This window comes from Hetaerina americana, unplaced genomic scaffold (assembly GCF_022747635.1).
Source record: "Hetaerina americana unplaced genomic scaffold, ioHetAmer1.1.p SCAF_16, whole genome shotgun sequence".
Taxonomy (NCBI): domain Eukaryota; kingdom Metazoa; phylum Arthropoda; class Insecta; order Odonata; family Calopterygidae; genus Hetaerina; species Hetaerina americana.
In genome coordinates, this window is record NW_027286719.1 from 5,690,566 (window position 1) to 5,712,413 (window position 21,848).

The 21,848-nt window shown below is 38.7% G+C and overlaps 1 protein-coding gene across 3 annotated transcripts in view; it reads left to right on the plus strand.

The window, feature by feature from the left end:
• Positions 1-1,259: 1,259 nt before the first annotated feature.
• The window catches only part of LOC139686993 (uncharacterized), a 29,755-nt gene continuing 9,166 nt past the window's right edge, over positions 1,260-21,848 (plus strand). Inside the window, exons 1-7 of one of the 3 annotated variants that reach the window (XM_071584051.1) lie at positions 1,260-1,673; positions 1,949-1,994; positions 7,165-7,266; positions 10,120-10,248; positions 10,452-10,602; positions 16,943-17,151; positions 17,511-18,361. In XM_071584051.1, coding sequence (XP_071440152.1) covers positions 1,617-1,673; positions 1,949-1,994; positions 7,165-7,266; positions 10,120-10,248; positions 10,452-10,602; positions 16,943-17,151; positions 17,511-18,361 — 1,545 coding nt within the window. In that variant the 5' untranslated portion in view covers positions 1,260-1,616. The remainder of the gene's footprint in view (positions 1,674-1,948; positions 1,995-7,164; positions 7,267-10,119; positions 10,249-10,451; positions 10,603-16,942; positions 17,152-17,510; positions 18,362-21,848) is intronic. The other 2 variants (XM_071584052.1, XM_071584053.1) reach the window with 2 other exon arrangements.

A 21,848-nucleotide genomic window follows, 5' to 3' on the forward strand; every position in this document is an offset into this window, starting at 1 on the left:
AGACTCAAGAATAATGGACAGCTCCCTCTGAAACGAGTCAATCAAAGAAAAAACACCGGAAGATAAAGTACAAGTGGGATTTCCTGATCTTTTAACATTGCGACTCCGGGGGTGCAGCAACAGATGGATAAACATGGAGGCAGGTGTCAAGGGAGACTACGGCCCAATCTGGCCATAAGAGTGTGTAGACAATAAAAACAATAGAGGAAACATGAGGGGAAAAGAAGAAGGTGAACGATGACTATTACATATGGGGTCAACAGAGAAACTGTTAGAAAAAATCTGAAAAGGCGGAAAATAGGGGTTCAGGAAATATTGAAAGTAGTAGATACTTAAGGTATTATATGAAGGAAAAGTCTTTTAACTAATTTTACGTCAAAATTACAATGAAAAATTCTGATTAGAGTTATAACGATGCTTTTCTCAGCACTGTGATTATAGTAATGCCATCGTTTTAAATCCATTATATATTTTGAATCCCCAATCCATTTTTATTATTCGTATCATATGCGATTCCTCTGATGAGTTTAAATTACATGATATTTCAGGAAATATTTGTAAAAACTTTCAGTAAAAAACGAAGTTAGTCACCCAAGGCCCTAAATCAGCATGTCTCACGTATTAGATTGTTTGGTGTGCACATCAGTTCCACTCCTTTCCACTATGCATACGAATTGATTACATATACTCTAATTCCAATAATATAGTTTTTTATAGATTTAATACAATGCAGGAATCCCAATTCATTTCTATTCCATTAACTTTCGACCGTCGAAAGAGCGCGGCTTTAGGAGCCGGCATCGGCCACTCTTCTATCGATCGGACTGCCAACCGTTCAGTAATTTTCGGAGCTGTATTTTTTTTCGGTATATTTTCAAGCAGGCTCTAGAATTATTGTATGATGACATTGGAGATTATTTGAATTTAATAAATGACGGTGCAGTGTATTAAGCATGTAATTTGAGGCAGTTATTATATTTATTGCTTCATTTGATGCTGTGATGCACAAATGCATATTTTCTTTTTTTCAACCAAAATTGGTTTTTAGAGTAACATAATACAAAGTGTAACTATCGAAATTGTCTATTGTAACGATAAATGCTCAGCACTTCCATTGACTTTTAATTTTGAACGTCCCTAGCCTATACTTGCGAAACTCCATCATTGAACACTATTAATATTCGCGCGTGCGCGCACTGGGCGTCGAATTTTCTGTGGTCTTGTCTTGAAGTGAGAGGTAAACTGAAAAGCGAAGATTAATTAAAGGTTTTCAAATATTTAATCATTTACCGTAAGGAAATGTCAAGCAGTGATGCATTTAGACCGATTTACACGTCCCGGAAAGTGAATGTATTATGCTATTCAATGCTGTGTGGCAAATGTCCATGTGTAGCTCTTACTTGTGCATTTGTGGCGGACAGATTTAATACTACTTAGGTTATTAAGTAGCCGCGATATTTGTTTTTCGTATGATTGTGTGCCATTTTCCTCAAACAGTGTAGTGCTGACGATAGTTGCGTTGGAAGATTGTTTTCTTCCTTCCTGGAATAGGTGTTACTGACAATAGCCCATCATGACTCTGTGTCTAGTTTAAAGATTCACGCTCGTTAGTCGTTATGGTGGATTGCAATGCAATTATTGAAGGTGCTGTGAAGATACGCGACGGAAAAAAGGTGAATAGAGTGTAGCTTCATTAATGGCATTTTCATTGTTTATGCATTACATTGTTTATGTTGTGCGATAGTCATTATTATGTGATTGTGCTGAATTACTAATTCGTATTTTGATAGTTGTTCCTCCATGATATGTTTCATTCATGCCCTTTTAGTTCTTACCGGTAAATGTATTTGTTGGCTGTTTGCGCATAAATAGTTGTGGCTCGAAAGTATTTCTATTGTTTAGTCATAATATGCATTTCAAATAACGTTCATATGTCCACATTTTTCAGTGGAAGTCAAGATGGTGTCTCATGACGAAACTCTCCCCTGTTGCAGGTAAGTCAATCACTAAAATGCATATGTCACTTGCTATTAGCATTGCTGAAGATTGATTGCTTATGTATCAAGTGTAATTCTTTAACCCAGGCAATAGACCTCAAATCTGAGAATCTGTTTTATATGCCCTGTTTGTAAGTAATACACGTCTTCGGGAGCCGTACATGTTACTCTTTTTTTACTTGTTCGTCGCCCGAGTTATGAAATCAGCAATTACGAATTTAGTTGTTACTCTACAAAAGTTTTGCATGGAAAAAAATTGACAAAACACGGTGCCGATACTACTGACCGGAGGGTCCCGAGGCACTCTGGTCACCTGCAGCTCCACCCAAGCTTAAGCGATTTTTCGGGTACCAGATCTTTCTGGGAAACCATAACCGGCACAGGGAAAGGAACTGGCCCCCATACCCTGATGTGTGAATTTCACACACCGTCGGGCTTAGTACTGGGTGAACTCTACTATCACCTACCAAACCGACCTTCGGGTGGATTAATGTGTTTATGGTTTTTTTATGGTGCTGAGATGCGCATGGAGCGCACTAATAGTTATTCTTAAATTATGACCTCGAGGACTAAGATTCGAAAAGCATTTAAAGATCAGTAATGTGTGTTGAAGTAAGTTTGAAAATAAATGACCTTGGAATTTTTGTGCCAAATGAATTTTGTAACTTCAAAAGTAGTTCCCTAGTTATACATCCAGCTTGATTATTTGAGACTCTCATTCCAAACCCCTTGGTTTGAGATACATTGCATAAGACACCCAACACTAGCCAAGTTAAGCACTTAACGGCACTCGAGCTCTTTCACCAGTGAACAAGTGAGCCTTTACCAGGAGTTAACTATTTTGAAAAATGTGTGCTAACTAATATAGAAAGTTTGTACACTGTTGCCCTATGAATGTATTGCAGGAAATGGCTCAGTGCCATGCAAGGCAGTATGTATAATGTTTTAGAAAATAAGCGTCTGTGGTCAATTTAGTTGCGTTACATGTTGCTTTGAGGCCTATTGGTCTGGTTCACCATTCCCCTTTCTATCTTTCACTTCTGAGCAGGTGTTGTCACGTCTATATTCAATGCCCATGCCAGAGCCAGGTGGCGGAGCCAGTCACGGGAAACGGAGTTAGAAAGGATGGAACCAAGTTCAGATTTAGTTCATTTCATGCCCTTAGTTGGTGGCCATGTTCAAAAGCAACTATCTTGCAATGCAACTCATGATAAAACAAATTCTTTCATTTTGATATTTTCCTTTATTTCTAAGTTGAAAATCATGGTGAAATAACGACCTCTAACACCATATTCTGTGACATCATCTTTTAAGTCTTGTATTTTCCTTGGGAAATCACCTTCATTACAATTGAAGGGAGTCAAAATGTGAGGATTTTGCAGGGATGAGCACCACTAAAAAATGTGGAGAAACTATGCAAGCTGAATTAACTTCTTCACTTATTCTGTCTTGTGTCAGCTTTTTAAGCATATTCATCTGATCCCATCTCGTAATGCACAAGGATGGCTTGAAGATGGGCAGTTGAATCCGTTCCATTTAGAATACAGTGAGCATTTTTGGATGGTATCTTGTGCCCAAGTGTATTCTTTCCCCTTGGTTTTTTAAATTCATCTGAGTGTAATACGTACAAGGTAAATAAATGATCATTCACCACTTGGGAGATTTTTTATCTCAAGTCCCGATTAAGATGAATGATTTTATCAACTGAACTGTTTTTCCTATGTGAAGCATAACTTATTTTGTAACTGATTCTAAGATAAATGGGCTTAAATCATGCCTTGTGCCCAAAGAATTGTTTAATTTAACCAAGCAAATGTGGTTTCCCGTAAGCTATGCTAGTTATTTCACTAGGCACCTAGTATTTGTCCCAATTTTTGAAGAATCAATATCAATTAATAAATATACCCGTAGTTTATCTCATGTGAAAGTTTTACGTTATATAATAAATATGCTTAATAGAATTTATAAGTTTTGGTGTATAATGTGGATTTTTGAAAAAAAAATTGTAGAGCTTGTGACATTGCAATTATTTCAGATGAAGCATGTGATAAATTGCATCTTCCATTAAGTCCCATTATTTGATTGTGATATTGTTACAGTGATGATATGGCATTTTAAATGTGAATAAGACTTAAATTGGCAAACATTTTTAAAACAAGATTTGAGATGGAAAGCATCAGCAAATATAATTGAAGTATGAGTATTAGCTGGAGCTTTACAGGAACTGGAATAAGTTTAATAAAGAGAGTTTGAATTAAACCAGAGGGTAATTGCTTTCTCGGTATTAATTTAATTTTATATGTACTGTACTGATGCTATGCAATAGAGCTTTGAATATAAGTTTGGATGAAGCTTCATTAATCTCCCAAGTTTAGATTTTTATCCAGAAATTCTGGAAATTGTTATTAATAATTTGGTATATGAACATATTGAGTGGTAGTTGTTAGTGCAATAGTTTTTGGAAAATCAAGAGTAATGTGATCTGTTGCCAGTTCTTCCACTAGTTTTCTTCATCACTGGTAGTGTGACATGGAGACAGTGTTTGGTTGGCCCATATCTGCTAATCCAAATCCTTAATGGCTTCATCCTGCGATACATAGCTTCCATTAATTACTGACCGCCATCAAGTTGTTCAAAATCAATGAGCTCCTTCCACTCATGTAACCATCATCTTTATGTCTTCCTTATAGGCAATATCTGAAATGCCTCCAATCCATACCAATCCTTCTCCATTTCCCTGGTTTTGGATCATAGCACCCTCGAGTTTTTTAACTACCCAATTTGCTAGTAGTCAATCCCATTTTCCCCTCCCCGGACTACAACCTTGACGTGGTGGAAGAGCTTCTGCGTTCCGATGACCCCTAGAGCTGTGCTGGCGGGAGTAATAACAATTGCTCCTGGTAGGGTCACCAATGCCAGATAGGACAAAGGTTAGGAGCCAGGCGAAAGGTAGTCCACACTGTTCCTCAGTGAGGCGGCTGCAATGGCATCTGACCCCAGTGGGGCGGCCAGTAAGTGATGGTGTCAAGTTAAAAACACTATTGAGGAAGGCAACGGGAAACCACCTCAATTATCATTCCCAAGATAAATATGATGGAGAAAACAGAGATTTTGAGTCCTGGCAACTACGGGGCTTGGCCCAATCAGCTGTGTGTCGTGCCCGGCAGCGGGGGAGGCACACGAAACCCTTGCAAGGGAAAACCAGCAACAGCAGCAGGACAGAAGATGCAGGAGAAGAAGACCAAATTAGTTAGAACAGGAATGTGGAATGTTAGGACAATGATGAGGACAGGGAAATTGGAGAATGTTAAGCGAGAGATGGAAAGGGGAAATATAGATATTTTAGGTCTATGCGAGGTAGGATGGAAGGAAAGCGGGGATTACTGGAGTGATAAGTATAGAATAATATACAGCGGCGGGGACGAGAGCCAACGAGGGGTTGCCATAGTATTAAATGAAGAGGTAGGAAGAAACGTAGTCAACATAGAGCAGGTAACGGATAGAATACTACTAGTAGAGATAAAAGCAGAACCGACAAACTTTGTTATTATTCAGGTATACATGCCACCGAGCAACCATTAGGAAGAAGAGGTCGATAGGATATACGATCAGTTAGAGGACATAATCGCGTGTGTTCCTGCAGGGAAACATTTGATAGTGATGGGGGATTGGAATGCGATGGTAGGCGAAGGAAGAGATGGTGATGAGGTGGGGGACTACGGTTTATGCACGAGGAATGACCGCGGGGAGAAAGCAGTTGAGTTCTGCAGGAGACAGGGGCTAGTCACCACCAACACTTGGTTTAGAAGTCCTTGGGGAGAATGTTAGTCAAACGAGGAAAGGGAAGGAACAGGATAGGACTGTTGGACGGGATGAAGGGAGGAAGAAAGTACTCGGAGATGAAGAGGGACCTGATGTAGAGTAGGATGTTGTGTTTTGCTAGGGGTCACAAATTATTTAATTAGTAATTACGTCCATCCAAAAACCTACCTTAACCGGTAGATTACCTAATAATAAATAATAATCCCGTTTTCCAAATTTTTTTTTGTTATCATCCCTGTTCCTTGTTCAGTAACCCTTGCTGCTTGGTTGTTTTTGGTTAGAACACCACCCATGTTCTATGATGGATCCACACTCATTTTTTTGTTTGCTTGGGCATATAATGCAGTTGCTAATCGCTCTAATCCCTAGGCCAATCGAATGGCAAAAGCTTTATTTGCCTCAAAGCTAATGGCTGATCAGCTCAGTCTGGTTTCTCTTATATCATTGTCTCAGTGCATGTTATCCTTTAATTTTGTGTTCCTGTTTGCTATGCCACTGACTGCTTAATGCATATATTCCATTGCTTGATTTTTCTACCAAATAGCCCTAACATCTGATGGATTTGTTTGATTATCTAACAAAAATTGGTATTTATTGAGTTCAAGTTGACTAATTTAAAAAAAAATCATTATATTTTAATTAAAAGCTTGATCATCTGATTTTCACTGCGGAATAGGTCTTGGATTTGAATGCTGCAGGGGGAATGGATTTTACGTGATTTATAATGTTTAATAGTGGTGGAGGTATTAGTGGGTAAAGCTACTTATTTGATGATAAAAATGTTATTATAGTTATACATAACCTGTCACTCAGTAATTTTTATCTTTTAAATGCTCTGTGTAAGAATTTTCATGCCAAGAGGGACACAAATTTGTCTGCATTTTTTGATATTTTTGATTGATGTAGTTGCTTGGTTTATAGAAAATTGTAATCAGTTTTCCTTGGCCTTCTTAGCGTTTTCCTTTGTGTAGGGGGCGTTCTCATTTTTCCTAGAAGTCTTCTCTTCTCCTAAGTTCTTCTTCTTAAGTTCTCTCATATCAGTGCTATCCACTCAACAATTCCTAAACTCTATCCCTTTTTCAATTTGTCCTTACAAGAATTAAGTAATTCAGTTCATTCCAGGTTACTTACAGTTTTCAGTATTTACGTCAGCTTCATTATTTAAAGAAACCATTTTAGGCAATGCATTTTGGGAATCTTTCAAGCAGAGAAAATGCATTGGATAAAAATTCTAAGTATTATTGTTGTTGTTAATTTATATCCAATGGTTAAAAAGAGTGCCTAGAAACATAGTTGAATTTTATTTCACCAGTGATGTGAATTTCTTCTCAATTTGCTTCCTTAGACTGTTTGCATCTTCAGCTCTACCGAGATAGCAAGGATCGATGGAAACTTGGTCAAGCTAAAACATCACTTTCTCTCCAACACTTTCTGGGAATTGAAACAGGTAAGTTTCGTAAAAAATGCTATAATTAAATATCCCTTATTATTTTATTTTAGTTATAATTTGGGATTATGGTTTGATAAATCTCATTGAGATGTATTGAAAATTGATGCATTTTTTGGCCTTCAAAAATGATTTTGTTGTTGGACACGTGGAGAACAATAAACTTGAAGTTACAAAACCTCTGATAACCAGCCATCATGTAAATTTATTTTTTTGCTCTTAAGCAATCTTAATAGTTTAAAAATTGGAAAAATTAAACAAAATCAGTATAATACAAAATCAGATGTGATAGGTCACTCATAAAGGATCATCCATGGGGCAAATGATTATTTGGTCACCTGAGAAAATGGTTATTTCCTGCTTTCGCCAGGATGCTTTAAAAAAATTAAACTTGGAATGTTTTTACCGGCCACGAGTGAAAGTTATGAATGAATGAATGTGTAATCACTGAGGTGAACTAATTAATTTGGTTAGCATTAACTTATTTATTTCAAAGTATTGTATATTTGTGTTGTATGCATAATGTATATAATTTATGATGCTATTATGACTCTACAACCATAATGATAATCCGGTAAACTGTCAGTCAGTCTTGAATTCAGGAAATAAGAATGATTATTTATGTAATATAAGATTAATTGAAGATTTTTCATTCTCAAAGATACTTGAATATAATGTATAGAGAAACCCCACTACTCTGTGTATTAATTTGTACATGTGCACATTAATTCACCCCATGAAGCTAGGACACTTCTTTCTGCACAATTATTTTTAAATAAGTCAGTACTTGGAAAACAAAAAAGTATGGGTCTAAAGTCATTCCATGTGCAAGCTTTGGTCGAACTAAAACTACAACCTCGCTTAATGATTACTTTGCATTGCGAGCACGTGGCATAATGAGCATGAATCTTTTCTCCACTAACGGCTTGTGTAACGAGCGATTTTTCGCGTAGTGAGTGACAAGGAGAGGAGAATCCCTGGAATGATTGCACGCCTTCAGTTTGTGCCCAGCACTCGTTCCACTAGCATCCAACTGTGATCGCACACTTTTCCAAACTTGTCCTCAGATATATTACTTGTGATTTTTTTGTGTAATGTTTAATAATATTGTGCGCATAGCTTAAAAAATGTGCCAAAAGAAAAATCTGCGAGAAGACAGCCACGAGGGAATAAAAATAACATTAGAAATGAACGGTGAAAATCATTAAAAATCGGGAACAAGGTGTGAGCATGGCTGATCTAGTATGCACTCTCAATCAGTCGATATCAACAATTTGCTTTTTTCCTTGGAAGTACAAGATAGATACTTCAAAAAGAGAGACAAGAATATGTACTTAATGGTTACGTATTCTCAACGAGGTTGAAAAGTTGCTTATCATATGATTGACAAAAAGCAATTGCAATGCAACACTATTAACAAGAATATCATTTGAGAGAAGACCGAAGTGATTTTTGCTGACCTCCTTAAGAAGATGGCAGGATTGTTAAAATGACCAAAGAGGTATTTAAGGGGAACCGTGCCCGGTGCGATAAGTTTAGAAGAAGAACCAGCATCCATGGCATTGTGAGGCATGGTGAAGCAGCAACTTCTAAGTTAAGGACTGAAGAAAACTTAATTGGTGACTTGAAGAAACTTGTAGATTCTGAGGTTACCTGCTGCACACAATTTTTTAATGGTGAAGAGACAGGTCCCTTCTGGGAGAAGACGAAAAGGTCAAAACGAACCTATGTATGTGCTTGTAACAATAGAGCACACTGCATCCCCCAGCCTCAAGAGGTTGAAAGGCCATCTCATGCTTCTATTTTTTTGCCAATTCAAACAGCAATTTGAAAATTTATTCCCTGCTTGTTCACCATTCAGAAATCTCACGAGTCTTCAAGAAGTGTCAATTTTCCTGACGCCTTTCTAATAGAAAGTAATTAGGTACGTATCATAAATAATGAACTAGTTATTTTGATTCTTTTTTGTTTTTACAAATCAAGTTTGCATTCCTGGGGGCTTCATTGAGCAATGGAAGAAAAGGTGAACATGATCCACAATCCTAATCAATGTATTTGTAATTTTCTTTGAATAAACTCTTTACATAAGTTATATTTTTTGCATGGAACAAATTTTCATAAGTAACATTGATTGAAATGCAAAATATTATTTCACCAAATTAGTGTTTTCCTCTACCTGAGAGATCATGAAACAAATTATGCTCATTGGGCGACATTCGGCTATGTAGTGAAACTGACTGTGGTGATGTCAGCGGCATACACAGTGAGGAGTAATGGTTGACCAAAGGTACCCAATTAAACTTCAAACGCTTGGGGGAAATATAAGGAAAAAGGCAGGCTTCTCTTCCCAGTGATCACGGTTCATTGGGAAAATAATCGTGAATTGAAATTTGGAAAATGAGTGAGTGCTCAGATGTAGCATGTTTCTTTCATCTTGGAGTCATAGTTGGGCAGTAATGCCAATGGCTAAAACAGGTGCAAATCTCAGGCAAGTCTGTTGATTAAAAAAAAAATATGCATCCCTAATCACTTTTGTTTTAGTATGCTTTCCTTCAAAACTATTTTACGCAAGCATACTTTTTTTTTTAAATCTACGTATTGAGCCATGTTATTTGTGTTGTTTCTTGTTACTGTACGACCCAAAACTCTCTTATTGGAGAGCACTATAAAACGTATACTGAAGAGAAAACTATTTTCACCGAATGTAATTTTGCTATTGAACCTAATTGAATAATGATAGCATTGACTCCATAATTATTTAAATGGATTATATTTTCAATTCTTATAAATATATGTTAGTAGTAGTTGATCCTAACCAGTTATTGGACCTTATTTGGTACTTCTTTATCATAGGTTTTACTTTGGACAAGGAATCCAATACCATTGCCATCATTTGCCAGGATTCCACAGTTGTATTGGGATTTGACACACGAGAGAGACTTGTCCAATGGCAAGTAAAAATTGCAAAAAATTTGGGTGAAGGTAAGATTTTCCCAAAGAAATAGTAATTTATATCTACTACCATGACTACATAACAACTTAAAATCAAGTTATATTTTATTTTTTCCTATAAATGCATGATTAATCTAATAACATGTGCAGATAACCTTCTCTTTTTGTGAGTGTACATATGTGTGTTTGAAACTTTCGAAGCATGCTTTTAACATGATGTTTTAATGGTTCAGGTCAGAAGTTCACGGTGCAGATTGTTAGTGCACCTCCCAAGTCTAAGTTGCCCCTTGGTCCAGCACGACTGCATGTCAGAGATCATTGCTTCTCCTTAACGTCTGGCTTGCATCCTCGAGTTCTTGGCTCTTGGAATATTTCTCATCTCAGGTTTGTCTCATACTAACATTTCTCTGTATAATATGTATTCACTGTGTTTCTTTAATTCCATAGGCATTGAAACTGACGAACAGTTACGCTAGGCTTTCTGCATAACAAGGGCCTTTCCTCGTACTTGGGTGAATAATGAATAATCACTGCCTACTAATTCCTTTCGCTGTCTCATCAAAAGGTCAATATAAGAAACTATGGCACTGAAATCCTTAGAATTTCACTCCATTTAGGGGTATAAAATTCTAAAATGCTATTGGGCAAGTGGTCAAAACCATAGTAATATTATTTATTAATTCGCTATTGCCCTTTTTCCAAATTGAAAAATATATATTAGTGCTTAGGTACCAGTACAATTTAATGTAAACGTACATGCATAGACATTCACTCATAATTTACCATACTTCCCAGGCTACAAGATGCTCTTTCTTTTCTCCAAAAATTGTTCTGAAATCAGTGTGCATCTTATAAGCTAGGGGTATAAATTCAATCAGTAAGCATAAGCTGCTCGGCCAGAAAATACTTACTATTGAGTATGTATCTCGCATCTGGCGTATAAAATAGTTGCCTTTATTGTAAATTTCGATGATATTGCTGTTTTAAGTGAGTAGTAAGCAACAGAATGTGGATATTTCGTTGAAAGTACTTCCGAAAAAATTCCCAAATACCTCTTAAATATCTGCAATATAGCATGTTTAGTTACATCTCACATGTAATGCTGCTGCAAAACTGATGCACTGATGGGGTAACAGGAATTTCCCCCCACTGTTCAAACATTGTATCTCTTGCTGTAAACTCAGTGTCTACAGGCACTAGACCTTAAGTAAGGTGATGGTGTCATAAAGCCATATAAAATGGTTGTTTTTAGTGCTAATGTCAGAAAACCTCTTTTGTGGCCCATCAATGCAAACAAGTGGTAATCGGAAGGAGCCAAGTCGGGTGAGCTAGGGGAGAACTTCCCAGCTGAGAGCATCCAATGTGTCGTGGACTGGTTTTGCCATATGTGATAGAGCATTGGCTTGGAGGAAAATAACCATTTGTCACCTCATTTGGTATTCTGGTCTTTTTTCAAGTAGCAAACTGTTCAAGTCAAAGAATTGTTGTTGGTAGCATTTAGTATTAACCGTTTCACCAGGTTTTAACAGCTCATAATGGACCCGACCCTTCTGGTCCCCCCAAACACAGAGCATTGTCTTTCTGCCAAAGCGATTTGGTCTTGCAGTCAATGTGGCTGGAGCACCTGGGCCTACCCATGATTTTTTGCACTTGGGATTCTCAAAACAAATCCACTTTTCATCCCCAGTAATGATGCAATGTAAAAACAACTTCCTTTTGTGCCAAGCGAGCCTCTCCATCTGCCTGTCGTTCAACTCCCATGGTACCCATCAGCCGGTCTTCTGAATCTTTCCCATCTCTTGTAGGCAATTGGAAACTGGTTGTTGCTCAATTGCTGGGTGGGTTTTTTTGTGTTTGTGAATCATCTTTGTCCCACAATTCTTGCAATTCCACATCTTCGTACCTTGTTGGCGGTTTTTCATGTTCCTTGTCTGCAACGTCGAAGCTACTACTTTTGAAACGCCGAAACCATCGTCCGCACACATCTTGCAATGGAGCATGTTCACCGTGAGCTTCTCCAAGTAGTCACTGTGATTCAGCAGCTGTTTTCTTCAAATGAAAGCAAAAAATCAATGCGGTCCTTGAATGCTCTATTTGGTATTAATTTCAACATGTAAGCAACACAACACTATGCGAACACTTTTTCAATTTGTCCCTCTTGTGCATCTGACACTTGTTGATGGCGTAGCAAAATGGCACGAGCGTCAAATCTTTATACTACAAACTGCATTGGTGCACCATCTATTATCTGAAATCCACATTTCATACCTGTTAACCTGGTATGATGCAACAACACACGATGTCACACCAACAGGAAGAATGAAACAGCCAATGATTTCTAGATTGTGCAATTGCAATATTCTTGGCAGAACGTTAAAAGTGAAAATATAATAATGTCTTTTCAAAAATGTGAAATTAGCAATGTGCTACGAGGAAGTAAAGATGGCGTTCTGTAAGGTATAAATGACAATCCTAGTGAAAATATCTGCGGGAATGATTTAACAGCTGTGGTGATGAACTTCTGGGATTCTATGATGAACAAATGCTGATACACATGCTAATTTTCAATGTAACAATTCAATTTTCTTTATAATAAGTGTTAACATCCTTTTATGTCTGATCCAAGTATTTTTCGTAAATTCCAACCTGAAAAAATTACATTGCATCTAAGAGGCTGGGAAGTACAGTATAAATACAGAGCCTCACTCCTGGTACCACAGGTAGAAAATGTGGCGCCGTGCTTTTGGCAGCAGACCATGAGAACTTGACAATACAACAAAGACAGTTAGCGTGTTTTAAAATGCTGGAATTTTGAAGTAATTTTTGGTTCTACTTGGTCATGTAGGAAGGGGATTGTCAACAAAATATATGAGATCAGTGTGAAATGGGTTCATATAATTAAAACTATTTTGTCCCTGGATGTTCTGATTGGCAAGTGGCATTCTTGTTCTCTCTCTCCCTACAGTTTCTGTCCTCTACTGTCTGTGGGAATGAGGAGTCCTTGTTTCTGCCTGCTCTGGCATCAATTTCTGGAATTTCATATTCATAGTCCCAAGTGACCGGTGTGTGTTGGAATGCGAGTAATTGGCGTGACCCCTGTGCTGAAACAAACTGCTCTGAATTTATTTCACAAGTTCCACCTACATTGAGTCATCCTTGTTCTAATGATCCCACCTCAATCTAGAAGCATTTCTGTGATACTTTTTGTTTTCTCATAACAGTTTTAGCAAACTGGGCCACCCTGCGTCGAATCTTTTCAATTTCCCAACGAGGCCTTGTTCCATCAGATCGCGTGCACAACATGCTTACTCTAAATAGGGCCACGCAGGAGCTGCTCGTATCAGATTTTATATTCATGTTGTCTCCCAAAAATTGAGATATATTTGAAAAATATATATTGACAAAATCTGTACAAAGTGTTAATAATCTTCAAAGCTCTCTCTTAATAATCTTCAATACTCTCCATTAGCATCTGCACATTTTTTCTGCCGATTCCCCCATGTCCCCTTGAAGGCCTCGATAAGATCCATTTAATAGTGTTGTCACGGCTACTTGAATAGCCTCAATGCTGTCATAAAGGCATTCTTTGTGTGCGGTCTTGACTCTCGGGAGCAAAAAGAAGTATCATTAACATTGTCTAAATAATCAGGTACAATTTCCACCTATTTCTTAGTTCACTTGCGATCAACACTCAGTCCTTTGCTTGGTCATAATCTGTTTTGAGACCATCTTGGTGTACACCTCTTGCATGCTCAATTCTTCTGTAACGCTGCGATGCACAGCAGTTTTTGGATTGCTCAGAGTGTCACATGACAACCAAACACCCATTTGAGAGTCTGAATTTGACAAATCTCGCCCACGATTTGCATTTTCGTAGTTTTGGCTTGTTGAGGGCTGTCCAGAAGAGGAATCATTGATGGCGCAAATGACCTTAGCTGTCGGTCGCCTCCCCTTAAAACTACTACTACTAGGAATCATTGTCCACCCCTTCCCGGCCCTATTTAAACTTTTTCACCCCCCTTGTGGCTTGCGCATGGGTCAGAGCAGACTACCTGTGTGCCTGCTTAAGCAATTTGTGAGTTTCGTCAGCTTTTTTGTCAAGTCTTGTGTACAATTTGATCATCCACTCTCGCACATCGTAATGTCTCAAAACAGGGGTGCACCAACTCAGCAATCCTGACTCCACCAATGCTCTGAGCAGACGTGCCGTGGACACGTCCCCACACCCACCTCACCGAACAGGTTCAAGCACGCTGCAACAAAATATGTTTCATGGCTCATGGGATGTACCCGGTATGTGAGGTCCCCATGATAAGTTGTGAGCAATGGTTACACCTCGGTGGTTTACTGTGTTGGCCACTTCTAAATCAACCAGCAAGTTTTTTTGCAAAACCCATACATCCATTGAAGGAATTTACCTCCAAATATTATTTTATAGAGTTCCAATCCCAATTTTGTGCACCATTTTGAAATAATATCATGCTCATTTGTTAGAATTAATCGATCCTCTTTCCCAGGGAGCACCCGGTGAATCACCTTTTCTTCTGCGAAAATCATAATCTTACCATTTATTGTATTTCAAGATGTTTACAAAAATTAGAAAAAGCAGGGTCCCAATGGCATTTCCCAGAGATACGGCAGAGGTCAATTGCATTGTACTCATGTGCTATCAGAGCTATCAAGAGCAACCCTCGATCCCGATTTCGACAAGGTCCTTCACCCAATGTAGGGCACTCTTATTTAACCTGGCGACTTTCTATTTATTAATTATTTTACCATGTCGGATACCTTTTGAAAATCAAAATAAACCACATTGACATAAACCATGACTATAAATCTATCCTGATGAAAGAAACTCGTGTGTGATTGAACCTGAGTCTTACAAAAGCTGCCTTTTTTAGTCTGTGCTGATCTTTGCTTATGAATTGAATTCAGTTGTGGTATCCCATTATTAAAGTGACAAGTGTGTTCCAAAATTTTGCGACTAATCTTGTGAGGGAATTGTCTGTAATTGGTTGTAATGGGCTGATTCCATTAGTTATTTTAGTGGAGCAGCATTTGAGGCCCATTTAAAGGAGGACAATGACATGGTATGTAAATCAATGTTATTAAGCAGTTCATTATAATTTTTCATCATTCTAATAATGGCATCGAAGTAAGAATAATTTCTTTCACAAAATTAAACCCCGGGAAACTTATTTTCTCTTGAATTAGCATTGGGTACATTCAGATATAAAGACTAAAGGAAACTGTAGCAGTTCATGAGATTGTTACAAAGCTTATGTAAGATTAAGTCAATGACATCTCACATTTGGAGTAAGGTAGTTTAATTTATTAATTGCGTAACATCACATGGTGCGCTGGTGTGGGGCGCAAACATGCATGTTGGGGTGGGTTCCAGTTTGAGAGAGTTTAGGGAGAATACATTTATGGGAGGGCTAAGCCTTATGTAAGCTCATTGACCAAATTTTTCATTCAAAGAAGTTTGATGTAAAATTTCCTGTTACTAGCAATCAGGTGTTGATCCATTTTCTTCCTAATTTAAAATTGTTTGTTGAAATTCACAAGTATGCTTACAATAAAGGAAATGGTAGAACAGTATGGAGTCAATTATTATGAATGAGGAATTAGCAGTGCTCTTTGGGCCCTAATTTGAAAGTTTTGCTCTGGTTTCTTGATGTGACAGGAACGGTGATGTTTGCATTTAAGCTTATTTATGTATTTCACTTTGTTTTATTTTGCAATTCTGGCTCCGTCTTCTGTACTACTTAATATACTACCCAAAATCTTTTCATTATAATAATTTTACCATGAACTGAAACTTAGTAATTTGGGTAAAAAGGAAAATTAAACTGGCATTGGTGGGCTATTTGCCTACTTACTAAAACCCGTTCATCTAAAAATGTTTCACCTCAGATACTTAATAATATGATGCTGATACATTGCCCCTCAAATCATGCTTAGTATACTGCTGCCATAGACATGGGTGTGTTGGGGAAGTGGTAGTCCAGGGGTAGTGTGTTGCACTGCCGACGGGAGGGTGCGGGCTTGATTCCCTGGGCTTAGTATTGAGTGGACTCTCTACTCCTCAGTCGTCTATCAAAGCAACCTTTGGGGTGATAACTGTGTTTATGGTTTGTATGTTTATCGCTGTTTCCTTACTTTTTGAAGTAATTCATTAATTCTTTTGGGAAATAGAGCACATTGATATCTTAATAACTGGACACTGCTGCAGTAATTTTGTTATTCACCTAGGAGTAGCTCTGCATTTTCACTCACTCTCTGCAAGCTACATGTGTTATAAAACTGATTAACGGAACTGAAATGTTCAAAACATGGTAATAATGATGGCTTAGTAGAGTTGGTTTATTCATGTCTATGTGAGTTCATTTTAATTATGAGCAGTGTACCACAATTTCTTCATTAATTATAGCTCCTGTTGATTGATCCATGCGCATCAACTTCAGTTTTAAATTGTTTACAAATCCATTCATCATTTTTCCAAATATGTATATTTCAATGTACATCAATGAATAGTACAAAATTGGCTATCTATATAATGCCCATTCTGCAAGTGCAGAGTAAATGTTTGGGTTATATTAACTCGGATATTATTAACTTGTATGTTTTTAGTTATAAAATGTGTACATATTTTAATACCTCAACCTCATTTTTAAATAATGTCATGATAACTTTTTCAAGCTCATTGCTTATGATTTTGTAGGCGTTATGGTGTGGTTGATGGGGGCAGATTCTGCTTTGAGGGTGGCTCTCGGTGTGGCAAAGGGGAAGGCGTCCACGTGTTGGCCACCCCTGAAGGGCTTGGTGAAGTCATTGCCGAGGCCCTTCGCTTGGGGTCCCAGGGGCGGCTGCTCAGTCTCACCTCGCAGTCATCGCCCACCTCATCCAGGCCTCACATTCGCAATTTTTCAGGTAGGGCAGTGCATTCGAAAGGCATGCAAATGCAGCTTAGTCTTCTCATGCAAATTAAATGTGTGCGCATTATTGAAGATGAATGTCCATGAAGTGCCAGCACATAATTTGAATGATTATATTCTCGTAGCTGAAAACCATTGGTGTCCAGTGGGAAAAGTTTTGTAAGAGATAGATTAATGCCACCGCTAATTGTGTATAATGATTTGAGATTATGGGATCTGACGAGTGTAAATATTTCCCTGGGTTGACAGCAGTCGTACCCATTGTTATACATGGATGAAATGTGTTCTAATTTTTTACAGTATGCACTTGAAAGTATACATTTAACTTGATACATTTGAACCCCTTGTTTGCAGCAGCAGAAAGTCCTCAGCGTCATTTGCATTCCATTGCATCTGATGTTGGGTATGGGGATGGTATATCTGACCAGCACTCGGTGCTCTGCAGCTCGAATTCAAGGTTGGTGCAGAGCCTGGGGGAAGTGTGCTCGGAGAGGGTTGCTACTTCCAGCATGTCTAACTGCAGGGTGGCCACCACGAGGCCAGCCGTCGAATCGTGGGCGTGGAATTCGTCCATGGAGTCGTGTTTCTCCCCATCTACCTCGCACTGGTGCTTCTCACTCCATCACCACTTGCATCACCACTTGCATCATCACCACTGCAACATGTCCCACAGGACCCCCATCCCCACGGGCCCGGCATCGCCAACCATTCCGGCTCACGGCCACGAGGCTGCCATCGGTGGTGAGGCGGCATCCAGGGACGTGTACGGAGGGTTTATGACAGACGTTGATGGGAGAGGGGGGGCCAGCGGAGCCGCCGATGGTGCTTCCCTCTGCTCACAGGGGAGTGGGGGCGAGAGTGAATACTCGGTCCCCGCACGCTATACTCCTTGCACGCAAGCCAAATCGACCTCATCTTCATCTTCCGCGTCAACGGCCTCCAACTCGACGTGCTCCTCCCTCTCCTGCTCGTGGTACGATAAGCCAAGGGTGAGCCAAACTGCTGGTGCGACGGCATTAGCTGCAGTGGAGGACACTTCCTTGCCTGTGGCATCATCCAGTCTGCCCAGGGTGTCTGGTGGACCGTCATTGGTTTGCCCCAAGCATCAGCACACTCATGCCACGATTTTGCCGAGGAGTTCAGGAGACGGAGTCGACAATTATGATACCCCGAAAAATGTTGCCAGTCATTCCTATGCAGCTGCGGTAAGTTTTATTGGTTAAGATTCTAAATGTAGGTGTTTGTTGATGAGCAAATGGGTGCTTCCTGTTCTCCTTTTACCCTTAGGATCCTTAATTATATACCCTGAATGGATGGTTGATGCAATGGAGCTTAGTGTTGGATAACTGATTACCTCTTTTATTCAACTAATTGTTATACAGATTCTGAAAGATTCAAATTTACATCGAATGAGTGGTATAAAATTAGTTTCCAGAGTATTTCACTGCCCGACATTAGTAGGAAGTCATGCCAGGTGGCCAAAAATTAAGGCTGATTGCATGTTTTGTAAATATTTATCGTCATTATTGAAATCTGTTTTACATTTGTGTAAAGTTCGCAGTGAAATAAGCTGTAAACATAGGCTTTACTTAATGGATTAATGTATCTTTCTGTGAGAGATAACCTTCTCATTTTGCAAATAATGAGTAAAAAGTTACATGCAAGTGTTCAAACTCGTTTTGATGTTGTAATGGGCCTTCTGCATCATGCCAAACACACGAATTGTGGTAGTTTGCAGGTGAAACTGGGAGAATGGTAAAAATCTACAAAGGCTGATGGAGGGTTGACTTATTGCCAAAACATCAGATTTCCCCAAAAATCATTACTTATCGTGTATTCTTCTGCCATTTAGTCTTTCCTTACTTTCTTTCATGCCATTTTTACATTAATTCTTATTCGCTCAGTAAACGTTGCATTCTCTCTTTTGGCCTCAATCATCTTCGGCTGCGGGCATCCACTTTAATGTCTATTTGTCTCCATTCAGAGAATTTTTCACACCATCATTCCATCAGACATCACCTTTCATTCTTCTGATCACAACTTGCTTGCAAATCTTGAAGCTTTTGTATGAGGTCAGTCCAATAAATATGCAAACTGAGGCCATAAAAGCTTTATTTTGCAAAATTTAGTCCAGATCGATTGTATCCCCTTCAAAATACTCTGTTTGTTGCCATGCACTTATTCCATCTTCTTTTCCACTGCTTAAAGCACCCGTAGAAGTCCTCAGCAGTTAAGCTTCTTAATTTTCTCGTCTTCCTTTCTTTATTCTGTCCAAATCTTTCCAGTGATGTCCTCTCATCACATTTTTGCATTTTGGGATTAGGAAAAATTCGCAACCGGCGAGATCTGGCAAATAAGGAGAATGGTGATCAAGGATGGTGATTGAATTAATTTTTTGCCAGAAACTGGCAAGCAATCAATGCTGAATGTGCTGGTGCATTGTCATGGCGAAGGATCCATCGATTGCCTTGAGTCAAATTTGGTTGCGCACGACGCATGCGACCTCTCAAACGCTGGAGAACTGTAGGATGGCAGAACTCAGCATTTGCTTTTTCCCTTCGGGAAGAAATGCATGATGAGCAGCACCGTCGACATCAAAGAAAACCAGGAGCATGGCTTTGATTGTCGATCGGCTTTCTCTTGATTTTTTTGATTCGATGCTCATCTTTTGTTTACCACTCCTTGCTTAGCGATTGTAGTTCAATAACATACCTGTAAAAACACGTTTTGTCACCAGTGATTACCCTATTGAGAAATCCAGCATCGTTTTCAAGTTAATTTTGCTAGTCATTAACACATTCAACTCTTTTCAACTTTTGATATGGCGTCAGCAGCTGGGGCAAGATTTTTGCACATTTTTTGAAACACAAATGTTAGGTTAAAATAGTGTGCACTGTTGATTTCTTTGAAATAAGCTATCATTCGGACAGTTTTTCGATGAACAGTAAGGACGAGGGACTGCACACGATCAATGCTGTTGTCAACACTGGTGGTTAAAGGTCGTCCCAGCCTTGCATTATCTGTGGCGTCTTGGAGGCCATCTTTAAAATGCCGATGCTGACCACTTGAAAGCGGATGTTTTCTTCCGAGCATTATCACCGTAAACAGCTGTCAACATTTCAGTAATTTCTTGATAACTTTTACCGTACTTCACAGTACTACAGTAAACAAAAGGACAACAGAAACTAACATAACTGGCACCATACGCAAAGCTCAACAATCCGCCAAGCACAGACGGCTCATTGGGTTAAAAGGCAACTAGCACCGCCAGTGGGCGGGGCTATAGTTCACATCATGGCCACCAGATATCACCAGTTCACGCATTTACTGTGCAGACCACGTACTCTGAAATACAGATGAATGGATTTGCCATATAGTTCAACCATTAGAGGCAAATAATCCTTTTACCATGCACTTACTCTGCAAGTTTCTATCATTTAATTCACATGATAATGAGCCAAAGGTCCTCCCACTTATTTAGAATCATCTCTTCTGAAATCAACCCAGTAATTAGTGTTATCTCATACCTTCACCGTGGTCTCACTCAATTCAAGATATATATTAATTGTCACCCGTATGCATCTTCAACCCTTCAGTGGCCTCATCCATTGGTGCATTAACAAGCCACTGTCACTTTCCATCGCATATCAACTTTCATACTTACCTAAAGAAATCTATGAGACAATGGGTCATATTTTCTTACTTGAAAATTAGTCCTCTTGTGCAGAATTCAGCTTACACTGACTGCCTTGTGCTCATTTCCAAACCACAATCCCAAACGTCTGCCATCAATTTAAGCAACCTCGTGCCCCCTGCATTGTGTCAGGTACACACAGGGCATCCATTTGCCTTACCTTTTGTTTCATACATCTCCTGCTATTCCATTCTACCCTATCTCTCACATTCAAATTACCATAATCAGCCTTGGAAGTATTCTCTACTAATGGGTGCTTTATTATGTCAGGCACAGTTAACAACATATGCAAACTAAACTAAACATTTGGATTGCTTCAGGCACTCTAGCTATTCTAAACAAGCTAGAGTCTCCTCTGAAGCAACTCTGTCCTCTGACCTACCTCTGGGAGGCATATACAGTGTACTGACACACAGTGACACATTGACTGTGGAAGGTTTTTTAAATAATAATACGTATTGGTCCCAGGACTTCATAAAGTAAAATATAAGACAAGTCGGAGAACAAACGATCAGCTCTTTCAGTATTACGAAGACTCCAGAAACTCTCCACACTAAAATAACATGTATCCATCAGGAAATGCTTGAGATATTTCTTAAATGTGCCTCTAGAAGGAGCCAATTTCATTCCTAGTGACAGATAGTACAAAATTTTGATGGCCACATGAAAGGGTCTCTTTATTATACATGGCAGAAAAGTGGCAGAACAAATGTACATCAGCCCTCCGTCAAGTATGATGCCCATGTACTTGAGCATCAGTAATTTGTTGTTTCATATCATCCATAATTTACATACATAAGTAACAAATTTACAGACAAGATAAAGTTAGAATTTTCAATTCTTTAAAAAATAAGGTTTACCTAGGGGGTATTTTTGCTACATGCCTAATACATCTTTTTTGCATTATAAAAACTACGAAAGCCAGGTGATGCTCCCAAAAAAATTATTCCATTGCTCTTATGTGACTGAAAGTTACCATGGTTCATCATTTTCAGTAA